General features: G+C 43.6%; 1 protein-coding gene across 3 annotated transcripts in view; it reads left to right on the top strand.

Annotated features, from left to right (window-relative positions):
• NPAS2 (neuronal PAS domain protein 2) overlaps positions 1-19,589 on the top strand; it is a 134,170-nt gene extending 114,581 nt beyond the window's left edge. For all 3 annotated transcript variants that reach the window (XM_068138457.1, XM_068138446.1, XM_068138440.1), the window contains 6 exons: positions 5,563-5,709; positions 12,906-13,100; positions 14,359-14,558; positions 15,096-15,188; positions 16,748-16,934; positions 18,104-19,589. In XM_068138457.1, the coding sequence (XP_067994558.1) occupies positions 5,563-5,709; positions 12,906-13,100; positions 14,359-14,558; positions 15,096-15,188; positions 16,748-16,934; positions 18,104-18,268 (987 nt within the window). In that variant the 3' untranslated portion in view covers positions 18,269-19,589. The remainder of the gene's footprint in view (positions 1-5,562; positions 5,710-12,905; positions 13,101-14,358; positions 14,559-15,095; positions 15,189-16,747; positions 16,935-18,103) is intronic.
• The last annotated feature ends 341 nt before the right edge of the window (positions 19,590-19,930 follow it).

Here is a 19,930-nt window from a genome sequence, read left to right as displayed (position 1 = left end):
GGGTAGCAGCAGGGGGAAAGACAGTTTAAGTGGACATGACTGCATCTGCAGCAAGCAGCCAGCTCCTGCCTCAGGCACCATCTGCTTGAACTTTGATTAGTTTTTATTTTGAGCAAAGGCTGAGATGGTTTTGCCTCTGCCGAAACACAGTTTTAGCATCTGCCGTGCTTGTCTCAATGAACAGACAGCACACTACTAGATGTCATCTGAATGTAAATGGTTTATTTTAAAGCAAGTGCTCCCTATTAGAATATTTGTTTATTTGTCTTCCTCATTGTAATAAATTAAAAATCCCCTACAACACAGCCAATGCTAATGACTGAATAATAATTAGCACTAATAATCCATTTGGGATGGCACAGGTGTTATTCAGGAGACAGAAAGAATGAACAAGTTGTTCAGTGAGCTGCAAAAACTAATGAAACCTGGTTTCCCAGGAGCTGCATCTTGCAAGGCTGGTGCATGGACCCAGCCTTTCAAACAAGAGGAAGGGACAAGTGGATCCCTCTCTCCTTTGCTCACCTAAAGCTTTCCTGAAAGGACAGCAACCTGGTATTTTTGAGATTTCACAACTCTTTTGCATGTCTTGTTATGAAACTTGTAGGAACAGAATATCTTTAAGATTTCCATCATTCTGCTTGTCAGGTCTGAAATGAGGGAAGCATCTCAACAGGTGCAGGAGCCATAGGGCCCCTCCCCTGACTACAGCACTCAGCACAGAGAGAGGGAATAACCCTGGCACACTGGGGTGGCACTCAGTGGAAATGCCCCTCCTTGGGCATGGTCTTTCAGATGTCTATGCTGGTGGAGAAGAGTCACAGCCCAGAAGTGCCAGTCCCTCTCCTTGAGCTGTAGTACCTGTCTGGCCTGTCAGTGCTGGTACATCAAGCCCATTACTACCAGAACTTTTGCTGACATGATCCCAAAAGCATCAGGTTTTTGTTTTGCTTTGTTTTTTAAGAAACTAGACTAAAATTACTGCTGTAGGGTTATTTTGGTCTGCATTAATAAAATCTTGATTAAACTGGTGCAATTATAGATATCTTGCAGGTTTAGTCTTCCATGTTTGACTGTATTTGTAAAGCTGTTGCCTTTCCATGTATAACTCACACTTTTATGAGGATCATGCAAACCTTTGTAAATACCTAAGTGAAAGGAAGTGCAGCTTTATCTAGTACCAATGATAGAGTTAAGGCTGTGCAGTGTTTTCTGTGGAACATTTTGAATTAAGTCCTTTTAATTTATTACACAATTACATATTTTTCCCTAATTAGTAGAGCAGCTAGTTGGCCATTGGAATGGGCTGCCCAGGGAGGTGGTGGAGTCACCATCACTGGAGGTTTAAGAAGAGACTGGATGAAGCACTTGGTGCCATGGTTTAGTTGATTAGGTGGTGTTGAGTGATGGGTTGGACTTGATCATCTCAAAGGTCTTTTCCAACCTGGCTAATTCTATTCTATTCTATTCTATTCTATTCTATTCTATTCTATTCTATTCTAATGATCTGGCAATAAATACTCTCTGGTGCATGTCAATTGCTGTTGCTGTCACATTATGCAAAACCAATAGAAGCTCTGTAATCACAGGGTTCATGGCTAGAGTTACCAACAAATGTGGAGGTTAGAGTGAAAAGGGGAAAAAGGCAAAAAAGAAAGTTCCATACTTTCTTTCATAATGGCTAGTAGACCAGCTAATTTTTGTTGTACTAAGACAAAAAGCACATGATAAAGAGAACAGAAAACAATATTATATGAATATGCTAAACATAAAAAGGCACTGAATAAAATCAGGAATACTAATTTTAAATGAAGAGCAATATGTACTTTTGTGAACAATTTTGTAAAGCAAATATACATTCAAAACTAAGGCTTGGAAATGGATTTTGTTTCTTATTGAACTACCAAATTATTATAAAATTAGCTGTTATAAAATTCCTTACATTTTTTCACTGAAGAAAATACAGTTCTTTTCCCCAAGTGTCTTCAAGGAGTTTGAAAAGTCTGTCATCAGCAAGCCAGGTGTTAAAATGAAGCTTTTGGCTAAAACTGTTTTTTAATTTCTTTCTGATAAGGACCCCTCTAAAAACTTGAGTAGTCCTCAATAACAGAGTTCATACAGAGAGAACTAGGTTGCAAGACTCAGCCTCTTAAAAAATCCTGTACAAACCCAGGTTAAAGTAAGACTTAGCTGCATCTCATCTAAGCAAGACATAGCATCATTCAACTCCAAAAACCAGGTACCTGAGACTCTTCAGAAACACAGTCGGGCTACAACAAGCAGCAGTTGCACCTCGAGGCACCTATCCTTGTTCCCTAACATCACATGTTTCCACTTGTCCATTCCCCTGATTAATACTTTATATATGGACTAGAAAGGGAGATTCCGCTCTGACTTCTCCTCTTTAACGCCAATTAGAAGTAACATAAACTTCCCTTCAGGAGCTTTGACACCATTTCTCTGCTCTAGGGAAGGACAGACTTGCACATGACAGTGAGGCTGTTCGAAGGCAAAAGCAGAGGGGATCGCTGTGCCAGAGGCCAAGTGCTCACATCATCTCTTTGGTCAGACAGTACAAGCTGCAAGCACTCTCAGATGCTTTTGCTATTGAAATGGGCTCTGGGGGCCTCTGCCAGCATGGGTCACCTTCATGGCCCTTCTTTCCCCTAAGCAGGGTTGGCCATGAAGCTCCCCTCTACCTTGCCACCACTCATAGAGCAGTGACCTCCCAGACTCTGCAGGGACTGCCACCCTCCACCTGGTAAATAGAGAAAAAACCTCTAAAATTCTCATCCTTTCTCACTTAAAGGCCACTCACTTGGGGATTTCAGCTTTTCAGGAGGGAACGTGAAGGTCTCTCACACCCTTAGCTGGTTTAAGGCAAAAAGAGTTCACCAATATTAATCTGAATTGTCACATTTAGATTTGTCTAAGTAGCTAGAAGTTTCATTTACCTGTACGGTGTTACTAGCACTAGAGCTCTCCTTAATTCTCTTCTTTTTACTGCTTCTGTTTTCCTGATAAAAAGCCCAAAATGGTGTAAGCAAGTTGCACTTCCATGGGTCAGGAAGGCTCCAGCAGCGTGCATCACTTCACCCACTAGCACAGAGCTATTGGCACAACTACAGGAACAAGGGATCATTTTCAAGTCACAGGAAATTTATTATTTTTCTTTTGCCTGGACACTCCCAGCACCACATGTTTATAGACAGCTCTTGGATGCCATGATTACAGGAAAGCTTACAGATGTTTTTGAAGTGTTTTGGGTTTTTGTTTGTTTGGGTTTTATTATTATTTTTTAATGTGAGCTCGTGCAAAGCAACTATTCCAAAGTCTGGTAAAGTAATAATTAACTTTGTTGGACTTTGAATTATACCTGATAACACCAAATAAAATGAGAACTTCTTTGCTGTGTGCAGTGGGTTAGCACCCATTCTGAAAAAAAACCAAAACAGGGTGGAGGGCTTGTGAGTGCTTTGCCCTCCATGCAGGGTGTTTTCCCCCTAGAAAACTGAGTCTGTTCCACTCCTCCCTCCCTGCCCAGCTAGGGTATAAAAAGCAAGACATTGCAGTCATTAGGGCTCCTTTTGGCTCCTGCCTCTCCTGGATGAGAGCTACTGCGACTGCCTTCATGCTCCTCTGCCACATGGTCAGGCCTGATCCTTCTCTCTGCTGCCTCCGTGCCTCTTCGGAGAGAGACTGGTTTTGTATTCTTCTTCTTTGTCCCCCTCCCATCCATCCTTGTTCCCTGCCCTTGTGAACCTTACCTGTTATTATTATATATATATATTTGTTTCTTTGTTTGTTTAAAGACAACTCTTTGCTTCTCTACTTCCAAGCCGACTCCAAATTATTGTTTGGTGGATTTGCTCCTTCCTTTTTTTTCCCCTCTCTATTGGGAGGAAGGAGGGGGGAGCGGGAGAGAGATTCTCAGCCTTGCCCCCATCTGAGCTCTTAACTCCCAGTTAAGACTTAAATCTCCACACTGTGTTAGTCCCCTCCATAATTCTTCATGATTCCACTTTGTGTGAGGTATGCTGCTCCTGGAGGTTGCTCTTTCTTCTTGACCCTGACTAGTGATCTCCATTTTATATTCTTATTTAGTGTAGCCTTTCTTCCACTGGGCTAAGCTATTAATTTTACATCATGTATAAAAATAACTTTATGAGTATTCACTGTATCACAGTATAACTAAGGTTGAAAGAGACCTCGAGGATCATCGAGTCCAATCTATCAACACATACCTCATGACACAGTGTCTAAACCATGGCACCAAGTGCCATGTCCAATCTCCTCTTGAACACCTCCAGGGATGGTGACTCCACCACCTCCCTGGGCAGCCCATTCCAATGACGAATTACTCGCTCAGTGAAGAACTTCTCCTCACCTCGAGTCTAAACCTCCAACGGTGCAGCTTGAGATGGTGTCCTCTTGTTCTGGTGCTGGTTACCTGGGAGAAGAAACCAACCCCTTCCTGGCTACAATCACCTTTCAGGTAGTTGTAGAGGGCAATGAGGTCACCCCTGAGCCTCCTCTTCTCCAGGCTAAACAGTCCCAGCTCCCTCAGCCTCTCCTCATAGGGCTTGTGTTCCCTGTATTCCTTTGTGTTCCCTGTATTGCCTTGTGTTCCCCGTATTCTCTGTATCACAGAATCACAGAACATTAGGGATTGGAAGGGACCTCAAAAGATGATCTAGTCCAAGACCTCTGCCAGGGCAGGATCAGCTAGAGTAGGTCACACAGGAACATGCCCAGGTAGATTTTGAATGTCTCCAGAAGAGACTCCACAACCTCTCTGGGCAGTCTGTTCTAGTGTCTTGTCACCTTCACAGTGGAACCTTCAATGTTCCATCTTGCACTCACTGCCCTTGTCCTGTCACTGCACATCTCTGAGAAGATCCTGGCTCTGTGCTCCTGAAACTCGCCCGTCACATATTTATAAATATTAAAGAGGTCACCTCTCAGTCTCCTTTTCTCCAAGCTAAAGAGACCCAGCTCCCTTAGCCTTTCCTCATAAGGGAGATGTTCCATTCACTTAATCATCTTTGTGGCACTGTGCTTGACTACTCCTCAGATGTAGAACACTAGAACGTGTTTACTGTAGTCAGCTGTTGCCTAATGCTATAGTGAGTCATCATCAAGAAAGCTATTGCAGTACTGCTCTTTCCATGTGGAAAAAGGAAACTGTTAGTAAAGCACACCTGGAATACGCAGTTATGCCCTACTAAGGGCTCCAAACTACAGGCTAATAAAAATAATGCACTCTTTTGCCACCCTGTTAAGATGCTCTTCATATTTTAAAGTAGCATACTTTCAAAAACAGCCCTTCTCATAACTCCCTAACAGAACAGGGTCAGTTGTAAGCAGATCATTCTATCTGAAGTGATTTAATATATGTGCATAAAATTGAAAACAGACAAGGTTTATCTCTGCCTACATGATAGCAGCTTACAAACATGTCTTTTATTCCTTTGGGTGTGCTTTACAATTAAGAAACTAATAACATCTTACAGAACAATGTTCTATTAAAGCCTGTTTGACTGACTTTTCCCTCTTTTTTTTAAGTTCTCAGCACAGTTCAGCATGTTTCAGACCATCAAGGAGCAGCTAGAGCAGCGGACCCGGATCCTGCAAGCTAACATCCGGTGGCAGCAGGAGGAGCTCCAGAAGATACAAGAACAGCTCTGCCTGGTCCAGGACTCCAGCATACAGGTGTGTTACTGCTGGGAGGTGAAGAAGGAAGCATCCACTCTCATGTGGCTGTTGATAGGGTTGGCAACTTAAATTAGCTCCAGGGTACATAAAATCTGGTCATGTGGAAACCAGCCCATCTGAGTGAGGATGCTGCCCTCTGAAAACCTCTTGAGTAACTTATGTCAAGAAAGATTTAAGAGCTCTCCTGGGGAAAGGAACAAATATCTCAACCTAAGGAGAAGAATTTGAGACACTTACAGTAGCATTTTCATACTCTATCTACTGAGTCAGAGACAGAGCACCTATAGCAGAAAAATGTTCAGGTTCAGATTTGCCAATGATTATGTCTCTCCAATTCATTAGCTTCCATCCAGTCACTGCTTGCTTCCTTTTTGCACCATTCATGCTCAGTATGTTACCTGTCTAGCTCTTCTTTAGCCAACAGGCAGTGCTCATCTCTTTCGTTCACTTCCTGTTTTTCTGACCCTACCTCAGACTGGATACAGAGCACAAGAGATTAATTTGCTTCTCAGAGTTAACCCCCCACAAAAATCTCAGTTGATGTTTGCTTGTTCACACCTGGGGAATGTCTCAATTTACTCTTCACTGGGCCAGCTTAAATCTTTATGGTGAAGCTGACTAAACCTGCTCTTTTTCTGCCTTTGGTACTGCCTACACAAAGCTATAATTCACCAAGTACAGTATCTGCAATTATTTCACCAATTCTGCTTTGTACTACCTCATACACCTACCAAAGCTCAGAAATAATAGCAAGTGCAGTTCAGTACATCACAGGTTTCACTTAACAACAAATGGACAAATAATTCCATATTTTTGGAAGTCTTCTAAAGGTGAGGTGATTACTGCTATATTCTCATAATTTACCTATAGTGCCAGGTTAAATGGCCATTGCTAGAAATGTTGCACTGGTGACCTATTGTGATTAGTGTACTCACCAGATTTTTTTTAGAAGCTCTGTCACAGACATGAATGCTTCTAGTACTGTTTCAAGCACAGGACGAAAAACTGGGACTTGCTGAAGTCAGCAGTAATTCTACTCTTAAGATCCACAGAAATACACTCTCACCCATCACTACTACCTGTGAAATGCAGTTTCATGTACTACAACAAATTGGTATTGTCTGTTTAGGCAATTAAGGGATCAGTGAAGCCAAATTAGAAACTTTGCCACCTAAGTTACGGCATGTGCACTGCTGTAATACCGCACAAGAATGGTGGGTTCCCAAAACAGGATTTTCTGTTCCCGGTGTCATATAACCATGTGCTTACAGACCAGGTTTGACTTCAGTGTGTTTCTTCTGTTGGTTCTGTGCTGACTTTGATTAATTGGAAGGGGAATGGCTGTCTGCAATTAAATGGCCTTCAGTTCAGAATCATGTCATATGCCTGAAAGCCATTATTGTTATTATGAATATCAAGAGACGTGATACTCTCACTGCCTCTCTTTTAATTGGGAAAAACCCCATTACTTTCTCCCACTGGAGTCTTCAATAGGCACATACACTTTATTTAAACTTTCTTTTTTTATTATTTTTTGCATCATTCTGGCAAAAATAGAAGATCAGAGCACATTTTTATATGCAGGAAATGGGTTTTACTTTTACATAGCTGTCTCCCATATGCACTAGGGTACATTTAATAACCCAAAGAGCATGGGACAGATTTTCAGATTTACTCATAGGGAGCTCAAGCAGAGAAAAGAGGAATCCCAGTGGGTAAATGGTAGGTAGTTCTGTACTACTCAATCCATGCCAATTTGTAGCTCAGAGTTATATACCATTTGGGCTGACCTCTCCCCCATTAAGACTGTACCAGTTTGGATCAAGTATTTTCAGGCCCGTGCAAGTTCTCTGGTGTCAGTACTGACCATTTTCCAGCTTACTGCAGATGCTAAATTGAGAGGTATGGGGGATTGAGGGCAGCTCAGAAATGCAGGGGTTCCGTATCTTCCTGAGGGGACAATGAGAGACAGGGAGGATCATTGTCTATAGTTCAGGTGCCTTTCACTCTCCTCAGAGCAATCAAACAAGGCTATGCAATGCGAGTGGACACACTGACTCATGGCCAAGGCCTTTTCCTTCTCCCACTTTCTCTAGGCTAAAGAAATTACTGTGCTGTTGCAGGGACAGAGTGAAACCAGGAATTAGCTTTGTCTGATTTGGCTAGAGGCAACTTAAAAGAAGACCTCACTGTTTTGCATGCAGCACTTTTGTGACTCACAAGCAGCAAGAAGTAAACTGTTAAATCAGAATTCCAACCATGTGCTTTGCCACACAGATTTCATCATTCGGGGAGCTGGATGTCTGCAGACACTGATCTGTATCTGTTATCAGAACTACAAAGCATAGCAGCAAACAGGCGAACGCTACTGTTGAGCACATTTCTGGTCTTTTTAATATTCTGCATAGAAGAGCTGTAAGCATGGAGGAGTGCCGTAGGCTGTCTGAAAAGGGGGAAGTGTTCCCTGGTTTTTCCTTGTTAGCTGATTTATTAGCATATCTTCCCCACTGGTTCACTCCTTTCCACACAGAAGTGTACAGGTAGCTCCGTGGAGCATTAAGCCCCATTTCCATTTCCTTCAGAGATCTTCAAAACCACAGTACAGCAGTCCACCAAGAAATGCTTTCCCAACCAGACAGATGTTGAGCTTGGTAGTTTGAGGTAAAAACTATTTCCAAGAACCTTGTGCGATAAAAGATGAAACTAGCTGGAGGATTGTGCGCCCTGAACAAAAGTGTTCAAAACTCTATTAAATCTCTGCTACTGCTTTTCCTGACAAATGAAAGTATGAAGGACAAGGGTAACCTCAGAAGTCTGAAGGATACTGTATCTGCTCCAGATTCAAACAGCTTAATGAATTGTGGAAGGGGAGGAAGGCAGAAGGGCTGAGCCTGACCAGCCTGCAAGAACTACAAATGAGCCTATCTGCAGCCACCTATCATTTGCAAACCCGGCTCCCTTCAATGTCAGTGAATCTCGGCTTCTCAGTGCTGTGCTTCTTATCTTTCCATATTTTACATAAAGAAAGTGTCTTGATGTCTGTAATGATGAGCCCGAAGGCTCTAATCCCCTGATTATCCAAAGGACAGGCAGAGTCAAAGAGCCATTTTCCCCCCAAGGTCTTGCCAGTGTGATTCATCCATTAGCTGTAGGGACCATCTATCTTGGAATGAGGGGGCAGCAGTGTCAGAGGGTCCCTCCCCTCCCTCACTGCTTGGCTGTGTATGTTAACAAGCTGGCCAATTAAAAAATATTTGTAAGATGCTTCACTGACCTTGCAGTCCACAAAATCAGCCATGAGACATGTCATTAGCAGCAGTGCAGTTGGGGCGCTGCTAATTTATCTACTTGGATTTGCTCAGACTGGAAAGATTTCATTCTTTATTAGTGGGTTTCTGTTACATAAAGCTCCCGTATTTCAGTGTTTCAGGGTAATTGAGGCAGAACTGTCCCAAAAGAGGCACATTATGAAAAAATGCCATTATGTTTTGTGCAAATGAAGCATGTTTTTGCTTTTAGGCTTAACTAGCAGGTAGATATTCTGTGCTTCAGTCCTCTCTCGTGTTAACTCTTGTTTTGAGTCTTGCAATTCTGTGGGGACATGGGTTAAGTGACAGCACCACTTCCTCCTCTGAGCTTGTTTATCGCAGGATGTTTATGTTCAGACAGTCCTAGTGCTGCTTTGGTCATTATAATGCAACAGAGGGTGCCTAGGTATGAAACACGTGGAGCCCTTTCAGGGTACGTATATGTGAACTAATGAAATTGCTTTCTTGGGATAAACTTGGCTGTAAACTTTTAGCGCGTTAGCAGGCAACAATTAACCTTGCTGTTTCTACCCAGTGGCACACTCTGGTAACTGCAAAGTAGGTTACTCCGCTTTCTTTCAAGGGTAAGCTCCATGGCCTTCATCTGGAAGTGAGGCATGCACACAGGTAGGTCCCTGCAGAGTAAGTCATTTGCTGCAAGTTCATGCCCTGCCTGACATTCACATTGATAGATGCTGACTTTTACATTGGGTGAACTTAGTATTTCTCCAGCACTATCCACCTTGTACAGGGAGGACATTTAAGATAATCTTCCTAAAAGTCTTAATTTGTGGTTATCGGGCCAGTACCCATGGGTTCACACTCCCCATCACATGTTTTAAGCACACCAATTGCTTTACCTGTTCTGAATTTTATACCAAATGTTTTATAACATATTTTGCATCAGTGGTGGCCAGTTTCATTGCCAGAGCTCAGCCTCTATGCACAGAAAATAAACAAGAAAATGAATGTTCATAATTCCTGTCTTTGATTTATTCATAATAAGACCTATTTACTTGGCAGATGCTGCAAGACCATCTGTCTTTTTCTGATATGTAATGGCTCCAAACTCAGTGAGCAGTGTTTTTAAAAGAAAACACTCCAGCTAGTTTCAGACCTGCTGCTAGCTGCCCCAACTCTGTTCCTTGACCCATTTTTTTCTATCAGATGTCTTTGAGATGTGGATAGCCTACAGCACCTAAAACAAGCCGTTCCTTTAGGTCCATTAGCATTTTCATTAATGGTCCCACTCTCCCAGTTGATTAATAAAAGCTTTGTCTGTACCTTTTTTCTGAGTAAAATCTTGGCACACAGAAGTTCATTAAAAATGTATCATATTTCAATACAAACTGTGTTTTCAAAGCTAGATAAATAAGTGCAAACATGATGGATCAACCCATACATACACATTAGAAAAGAAAAAAAAACAAGGTAATGTATTGTGCTGATCCTTTGGAGAAAACTATGGGGGTTTTCTAAGAAAAATTAGAGGGAACACAATAGTTTAGGGAATTGTTAATATAGCAATAAGCTGCAGAGAGGTGCACTAATTACTGGGCATACCTCAGATGTACTGCTAGGCATGAGGCTGATGGATAAATAATGAAAAGAATAATTGTGATTCTGATTTCATTTAAACCCTAAGCTGCTCTACTAAAATTAGTGAAGTTTCACACAAGTGCCATTGGTGTGGAATCAGCATCGAGTCCAAAAACACCTTCAACTGCATGGGCAGTGTACCTCCATACTGTCCTTAGTGGCAAGAGGATAGATTTGAAATATTGTAAAGATAGCTTGTAGCATTAATAATACATAGTTTTTAAAATGCCTTTTTCCTCTGTACAGCTATAATAAAAGAAATAGTATCATAGTATCAGTCAGGGTTGGAAGGGACCACAAGGATCATCTAGTTCCAACCCCCCTGCCATGGGCAGGGACACCCCACATTAGATCAGGCTGGCCAGAGCCTCATCCAGCCTGGCCTTAAACACCTCCAGGGATGGGGCCTCAACCACCTCCCTGGACAACCCATTCCAGGGTCTCACCACTCTCATGGTGAAGAACTTCCTCCTCACATCCAGCCTGAATCTCCCCACCTCCAGCTTCATTCCATTCTCCCTAGTCCTATCACTATCTGAGATCCTGAGAAGTCCCTCCCCAGCCTTCCTGTAGGCCCCCTTCAGATACTGGAAGGCCACAATTAGGTCACCTTGAAGCCTTCTCTTCTCCAGACTGAACAGCCCCAACTCCTTCAGTCTGTCCTCACAGGAGAGGTGCTCCAGCCCTCTGATCATCCTTGTGGCCCTTCTCTGGACACGTTCCAGCACCTCCACATCCCTCTTGTAATAGGGGCTCCAGAGCTGGACGCAGTACTCCAGGTGGGGTCTCACCAGAGCCGAATAGAGGGGGAGAATCACCTCCCTTGACCTGCTGGCCACACTTCTCCTGATGCAGCCCAGGATCTGATTGGCTTTGTGGGCTGCAAGTGCACATTGAGAGCTCATGTTGAGCTTTTTGTCCACCAGCACCCGCAAGTCTCTCTCCTCAGGGCTGCTTTCCAGCCAGTCACTGCCCAGCCTGGATTTGTGCCTGGGATTGCCTCGACCCACTTGCTCTTGTTGAACCTCATGAGGTTGGCTTGTGCCCACCTCTCCAGCCTGTCAAGGTCCCTCTGGATGGCCTCCCTTCCCTCCAGCGTGTCTGCTGCACCACACAGCTTGGTGTCATCAGCAAACTTGCTGAGGGTGCACTCAATGCCACTGTCCATGGCACCCACAAAGATGTTGAATAAGACAGGTCCCAGGACTGATCCCTGAGGGACTCCGCTTGTCACTGGCCTCCACTGGGACATGGAGCCATTGACAGCCACTCTTTGGGTGCGGCCATCAAGCCAGTTCCTTATCCATCTAGTGGTCCACCCATCAAACCCATGTGTCACCAGTTTGGAGACCAGGATGTGGTGCGGGACAGTGTCGAAGGCTTTGCTCAGGTCCAGGTAAACGACATCAGTTGCTCGCCCCTCATCTATTAATGTTGTCACCTGTTCATAGAAGGCCACCAGGTTTGTCAGGCAGGATTTGCCCTTGGCAAAGCCATGCTGAATGTTCCCAATCACCTCTTTACTATTCTTCTGAGCCAATAGTGCCTCCAGGAGGATCTAAATAGCCCTTAGAAAGGCAAAAATTCCCAAGCCCTACAACTTCTAAAGATAAATGCCTTATCTTGCAATGAAAGAATGAGAAGTATATAATTTACAGAAGCACTATCAGAGGAGTTGCTAGGTCTTTTGCACAAGTCAAAAGCATAGTCAGGTTAGGAAGAACACCCAGTGACAGTTACCTGATGGGAAATCAGAAAAATGACAGTGACTGTCTGTTTACACATCTTCTCAGTGATAATGACACAGCCATTCAACACAGAGAGCTCTGGCCTGACTGTGGCCTCATTAAAAACATTTGACAACCCAACTGTATGCAGGATGTTGAATTTTCAGAGACAAATTCAAAAGCAGCCATGTCTGAAAGGAAAGCTGATTTTGTTGACAGGAGAAATGGAAGAGCTGGAAAGACATGGAGTTACTCTCTTCATTCTGGTCAGGATGCCCCAGAACACAGTGAATGTTCAGGGAACTGCCCTTATGAGGGCTATGCCTGCCCTACAGAGAGGAGACTTGTACCTTCAGAACACAGTTTGCAAATAATAAATGCAATTGCAGAACAAGAAATCAAGAGACAACAGAATTGTCAACATAGGAAAAAGGTGATTTCCAGCTAACAGTAAATGCACAGTGAATCCAGAAATGTGACAACCTCATGTAAGACCTGTAGTCTTCATTAACTGAGATAGCTGGGCTACGTAAATAAACCCTCCTCCCTTCTTTTCCAGATGTTCTTACAGCAGCCACCGGTGCCCATGAGCTTCAGCAATTCTCAGCAGACAGAGGCACAACAGCTACAGCAGAGGTCAGGGGTTATTTCTCAGCAGCAGCTTGTACCAAGTCCTCAGCTTCAAGGGCAAGTTGCATCCTCACCATCAGCAAACCAGCAAGCACTGAGAGAAGTGAGCGTGGTATCAAGCCAGGTAATAATTTCTCTGAATTAAGAAACATTTCTATGGAAAGAAGATACCAAGCTATTATTAAGCAAGCAAAATCACATCAGTCCTGTAAGTGTGCTTTTGCCTTTCCGTCTCTATTTTCCTATCCAAAGGCAGCCACATACAGGGTATCCCTATAGCATTTACTTTAAATTCCTATTTAAAGACCCTAGCCAGGAGGGTTATTTGAACAACTGTTTCAGCTTGAAAACTAAGCAGGGGAGATGCAAAAGGTCTGGATGAATCACTGCTCTTCAGTTGATCCTGAAAGAAACCTGTCCAGCTGTACTGGAAACTAGCAATAGAAGCAGTGTGACCTCTCAGAATAAGCTGTACCCCTGCTTGCCCTGCATCCAATCAGATGCCACCAGTACAACAAAACTTACCTGCTTTGGTGGCACACAACTGGAAAACATTGAGATCTATATGAGACCCCCAGGTTGTAAACATAACAGATTCTTGCACCCAGAAATGAAGTTCAGCCTCAGTACTAGGTGAGATCTGCCACAGGTAGTAGGTTTGGCAGGGTTGGGTTTTTTTATTGCTGGTTTCTCAACATTTCCAGTGTTTGCTCTTCCACTCACCTGTTGTACTTTCCTTCACAGAAAACTTAGCTCCTGTTTCTGCTGATTGTACAGCAAACATAGCTGCATCATTATCTTCAGACCTCTCAGCTGTAGCGTTTAACATCCTACACACCTGCATTATAATGACTCTAGTAAAATTATAACCTCCTATAAAATAAAACACCTTTCCCCCCACCCCTTTGTTTTTTTCTTTCTTGGATCGGAATGGATCTTAAAGATCATCTAGTTCCAACCGCTCTGCCATGGGCAGGGACATCATCTGCTAGATCAGGTTGCTCAAAGCCACATCCAACCTGGTCTTGAAATAAGGTTTATTCATTTTTTTCCAGCAGAGCTTGTCACACCTCCCTTTCTCTGTTTCTTCATGGGGTGTCATTTGTCTCTTGACAGCACGGCCGGGGTGGCTGTGCTTCCACAGAGCTCTGGTCCCACGAGTTTTGCAGGCCGGTAGAACGGAGCATGGGGCAGCAGTGGGCATGGAAGCCACGGCAGGCGAGAGGAACGCTACCGTGTGTGGTATCCTGACGGCAGCCGGGTGGACGTATCGCTAGGTGTCAAAGGCGACTGCGCCCCGCCTCACTGCCACGGCCCCGGCCTTCAGGCTTTCTCCTCGCAGGGCCGTGCTCAAGTTTCGTTCTCTCCCCGCTCTCTTGCAGGGCCCGAAAGCGGCGAGGAGCTCGGAGCTGGCGCCTGGCAGCGGGCGCCCCGCTTGCAGCGCTCCTCAGCCGTTCCCTGCAGCCCCCGCCGGCGGCGGCACCGCGGCGCCCCCTGCCGCCCTGCCGCGGGGAAGCACTCCGGGTCCGGGCCCGAGCCCGGGCCAGCCCGGACCCGGCTGCAGCCACGACCAGCAGCTCAGGTACAGCCCGGTACAGTCCGGTACAGCCCTGTACGGCCCGGTACGGCCCGGGAGCGACGCAGAACCAGGCCCAACCGCCGGGCCTGGGCTTCAGCGCCAGCCGCTCTCTTTGGGTTCTGCGTACGCGGTCAGGACGGCCGTGCCGCCTCTCACCTCCAGCTCTGGGGCAGTGGGATGTCTCCGTTTTAACTTGACTGCCTCAGCTTCCCGAGCGGGTGGTGAAGGATCCACCTCAGCGTCCAGATAGACACGTGAACCAAAAAAATTACATTCTCATGCTCAGAAACCTCAAGTATCCCCGTTCCCACTATGCGGAGCAAAACAAATAGCACTCTCCTGAAATCACAGAATCATAGAATCGTTTTGGATGATTGAGTCCAACCATTAAATCCTAGTGGCCAGCTGCTAGCTGATTTCAGATTACCTAACCATCAACCTTGTGCCATGTCTATGAAAGCACCGTTTGTTTTCAAAATGTGGGATTTCTGTGGTCCTTCTGTTACAGCAGTGTCACTTTTTCTTCTTTCCATGTACCAGACTCTTGCTCAGCCAGCCTATTCAGCCTATGATGCCAGGGTCCTGTAATGCAAGACACCCTTCAGACCTCAGCATGACGGGATCCCAGGCTAAGTACGTGACTTGTCAAAAATAAAACATCAAAGTTGCTTTTGAAGGGAAATAGCCTTCTTTAGGAAGATGATGAACTAGTTATAAATATCAAGAACATGTTATTGTGCTGAGCCTCCTTCCAGTGTCAGGGTCAGCCTTACCCTGCCTGGTCACATCAGGAAGGATGACAGAAAGAAACAAAATGTGCCAGTGGTGTTTCAACAAGCCAAGGCTGGGGGAATTTTTCTCTATCACATGACACTTGCTTCAGCACTGAAACTGCTGACCTGCCAAGGGAGAGAGAAAGTCAGCACTGGCTCAGTTGCAGTCACTGGTGCCAAGAAAGCCCCTGCTCTCTGGGCAGTGAGACACTGGTGTAACGCTAGTGGAGATATGTCTTAGCTACACCAGCAGAACAAAGAATTAACAGGCCCCTGCACCTGAGCAGTCTTAGAAAAGCTGCTAACAAACCACCTCGGTTGTTTGTCTCCTCACAACTTGAATGAAGGAGAAAACATCAGTCTGAATATGATTGTAAACTGCTACAATAACAGGCAACTGTTTGCACTCATTACTTTAAAAGTAATTTTGTATGTTACCTCATGAATTTAGGTATTCAGTAGTTCTTTTTCTAACCATCACTATCACTGTTTCAGATTATATATCTGTTCACTCTAAATATACAGCATTTCAGATCTGCTTTTGAGTAGCTAAGTAAAAGAGGCTTGATGTGCAATTCTTGTAAACTTACTGACCCACAGGACACATTTGTAAGAGCTCACATCCGAGTAAAGTACCCAAACTGTAGCATTCCTGGCTAACCTCTAATGCTGAACAGCTGTTGAGCAAACATATGCCACACTATGATCTCATCACAGGATAAACAGAATGAGGCTGGCTTAGCAAGAGCTCCATTGTGGCTTTGCCCACAGCCTTCCACAAAACAACACATACTTAAGTTTTCCTATGCAAAAGCAGACTGGTGAGAGTAGCTTAGTATTTTGTTTCTGCCCCATTCCTCATTCCAGAAGACTTCCAGAGGCTCCATCTGTTCCCACAGTGTGGCTTGAATTGATGAGAACTGCTGAAAATACTTGGCAATATGTATATGAGCAGCTTAAGAAATAATCGACCCTAGCCATCTCTCTGAAAGAGTTTACCACCCCACATGCAGTCACAGGAGAGCCCAAGCAGCAGAATGGGAGGTGTATTCACTTCTCTCTCACTGGAGTTCAGAGTTCAGCGTATGAATACAGAATCAGAGGCCATTTGGTTTAATGAGCTTGGGATGTGAATGGTGTGGCTGAAGAGAAGGCACGCATAAGCAAGAATCTTTAACAAATTTAAAGTGTGGCCTAGACTTTGAGGTGAGATGTGTTCTTCCTTCCGAGTCCAGCTCATGCACAAAGTAAGACAAAAACTGTGCTGCCAACAGTGCCACCATTCATATTAGCAGGTCCTGTGCACAAGAACCCTTTATTAGGAACCACTGATGGGGTTTCACCTTTCATCCCCATCATAAGAGAAGACTTTTGTTTTCAACAGTTTATTCTTGATTGTTTTGCTTGCTTCTTCCACAGGTATTCTCAAACCCAACAAATGTTTCAAAGTTTGGAAGTGCAGACTTCCAGCAGCAGCTCTCCAATCATACTGATGGGACAAGCAGTGTTAAACCAAGGGTTTGCCACTACACCTCATTCCCAGCCATCCTCTCTGCCACCTATGCAACTCCAGCACCAACAGCATCAGCAACAACACTACCTGCAGGTAGGGTAGGTCAAAGAGGATGATGCATAAAATGTACATGCAGAGTAGTAAGGTGAATGGGCAGTGCAAATGGGGCACTAGGTTTCAGCAGGAGCCTCGCCATGGCAAAATTGGCCATTTTAGAGACACTGAAATGTGCAAGACACTGATATAGTGACATGTGCCCTTCCAATATAGCAAGGAAGCAGTGAGACCAGTCAGAATATTTAAAAGTATTTAAAATTACTAATTCTGTAAATGTAATCAGATTATCCTGGGTATATTTAAAGTGTATTTCTAGACAGAGAAAACTGCTGCCTTAGGATTTATTCTGTACTCTTTATTCAGTATAAAATTTGCTTAGTTTACGAGTCAAAAGATTACTTTTATTACCAGCATCAACATAAAATGAGATCTGGATCAGATATCTGGATCCCTTCAGTAAACTAACATATTTTCTCCACTCCACAAGGCAAAGAAGATAAAACTGGAGCACACTGCCTGGAAGAACTAGGTGAATTGAAGATGTAAAAATACTTATTTTTGACCTAATTCAACACACACTAAAGTAAAGGGGAAGGGAGGAAATGAGGCATTTCTATATTGCTCAAAAGGAGCTGAACTGAGTCTGTAAAACCTGATCACATATCCACTGGCATCACCAAAAGAGTATCATCAACCTCAAATGGCTAAACTCTTGTTATTGACATGAGACATAGCTGAGAATTACTGAGAAAACTATGGCAGATACTGTTCCCAGTAAAACAATCTGCAAAATCCACATCAGCTTCACCACTGTAAGGTCATGCCCTACTGTAAGCTCACAAAAGGAAGGGCTAGGAAGGATGGCACGAGGTACACTAGGATCCTCTGTTTCATTTCTATGTCCATCCATGTAATTTCTGATATGTTTGCCCATCCTGTTCCTAAACAGGCTTTTCAGGATAACCTGCAAGTCCTGGGCAGTGCATTCCTCTTAGAAAAGCTCTCTCAGTGCCTAACCTGTAATATTCTTTGTTGTGATTTATGTCCATTCCTTCTAGCACTAGGTAAGCTAACCCCATGCCAAACAAGCCCAGAAATAAAAGCCAGCGAACTAGTAGTAGTTTTCAGCAACCTGTATACTGAGAAGGAAGAGCATTAACATTTGAAAGAATCGACCACCACGATGGATTTTATTTTATCTGTAGGTGCAAACACCAAGTTCTTTGCACAATGAGCAACCAGATTCCTTGCTCCTGCCACCTTACTCACCACAGCAAGGAAACATGGGGTATCAGCAGCAGCAGCAGCTAACATCACGGAGAAGCAATAGCTTATCAGAATCATCAAATTTACCACAGCCACTGCGATAGAGTCCCACCAGCACAACCAATGCACAATTAGCTTTAACCAATGGGCACATGGGGCAGAGGAGAATGACTTTGTACTTACTGTTTTGGCTTTTGCACAAGCATTCCTTTCAAAGCTCTATGACAGAAGTACACCACAGAGCGCAGACTGCCACAGACAGCACATTTACAGCGTGCTGGATTCAATTTGTGTTGTCTTGTGAGCATAGTATGTACTGGCAGAGCAAAATAAAAAGGAACACTATCCTGGGCAGCCTCATCATTGATGGGTGCACAGGAGTAGGTGTTCCATCTTGGTGTGTCACTCTGAAAGCTACCTGGCAATTCCAAAAGAGTGTCGACAGACTCATGAGGTACTTGGCCTTCACTGTTTCAGTTCTTCTTTTGCGTATTGAAAGCACTGCGTCAAAGGTCTATTGAGGAGAGAACGAGAGATTATTTTTGTTATTATTGTTATTATTTTGCACAACTGCACAGAGGACAAAACCTAGGCACTTTCTGTAAAGAGAAGTTTGTTTCCTTATTCTTGTGGCCAAATCAGCACATCCAATAGAGGAGAAAGCCCAGTCATTGGTGAAGATGGTCTACAGCTCATAACCTTGGTTTAGAGTCTGAAAAGTATTATGCAGCTTACCCTAACTGTTCTTCATTATTGGTGGGGAAAAAACAAACAAACAAACAAACAAACAAAAACCCACCACAACCCACACTGGACTGTTTTCTGTATGGATTGTGGTTGCAAAGGAGAAATATTGTAAGCACAACCATACAACTCTCCAATAGTACAACATGGATCGTTCTTCAACCTGAACTCACCTACTGCAAGTCTCCGAGAAATATGCACTGTGTTTTGGCCCACTGACTTGGGATGCTGCAGACTATTACATATCTCTTTCATTATAACATTTAGGATTTAGTTTTCCTTTGAGGGGGGAGGGAGGGGGAAAGAAATGCACTTTTCGCTTTTTTTGTATGTTTTCTGTTGATATGTTTCTAAGAAAGATTTTATGTAATTATTAAATGAAAAGTAGTGTATTGTACAGTTGTTGTAATAATGACCTATTTCTATATAAAATAAAATTATATGGAATTATGTGGAAATTATTTTGTATATGAAATATCAACTCATTTCACAAGTATGACAATTGTGCTTGTGCTTTTTTTGTGAGTGGATATTTTGTAATAAACTAATGAATTAGAACTGTTTTGGTGAAGGGAACTACTGTTTCATGCTATATACAACCCAAACTATTTTTTTTTTTCCATTAAATGATGGACAATTGTCTTTATTTGTAGAATAAAATAAAATAGCCAAAAGGCTTTATTGCAGGACTTGCACATATTTGCCTGTGCTGTTCAACTATGTGATTCACTTTAGGTTTTTACTATCGTAGCCTTGCACAGTGTTTGGCACCCCATTACCAAAACCAAGTGTTATCCTATGGGATCTTTGTCACGGCGAGAATGATAGCTCAGGAAGTTATATTAGCTGCTAGTCAAGACAGCTCGTTTTATGCTCTTTCAAAACTTTAAAGATCTCAGGCACCTCTGTCTTTCCAACCAAACAAGTTTGGATTAGGACAAACCAAACAGTTTACAGAACAGTTTGACCCAGCACAGAACCAGGGCTTTGACCTGTGTTCACCCCCAGTGTTTTAAGATATT

Source organism: Melanerpes formicivorus, unplaced genomic scaffold, assembly GCF_026170545.1.
Source record: "Melanerpes formicivorus ecotype bairdi unplaced genomic scaffold, bMelFor1.0.p_v2 SCAF_1, whole genome shotgun sequence".
Taxonomy (NCBI): domain Eukaryota; kingdom Metazoa; phylum Chordata; class Aves; order Piciformes; family Picidae; genus Melanerpes; species Melanerpes formicivorus.
This window is presented reverse-complemented; position numbering and strand designations above follow the sequence as displayed.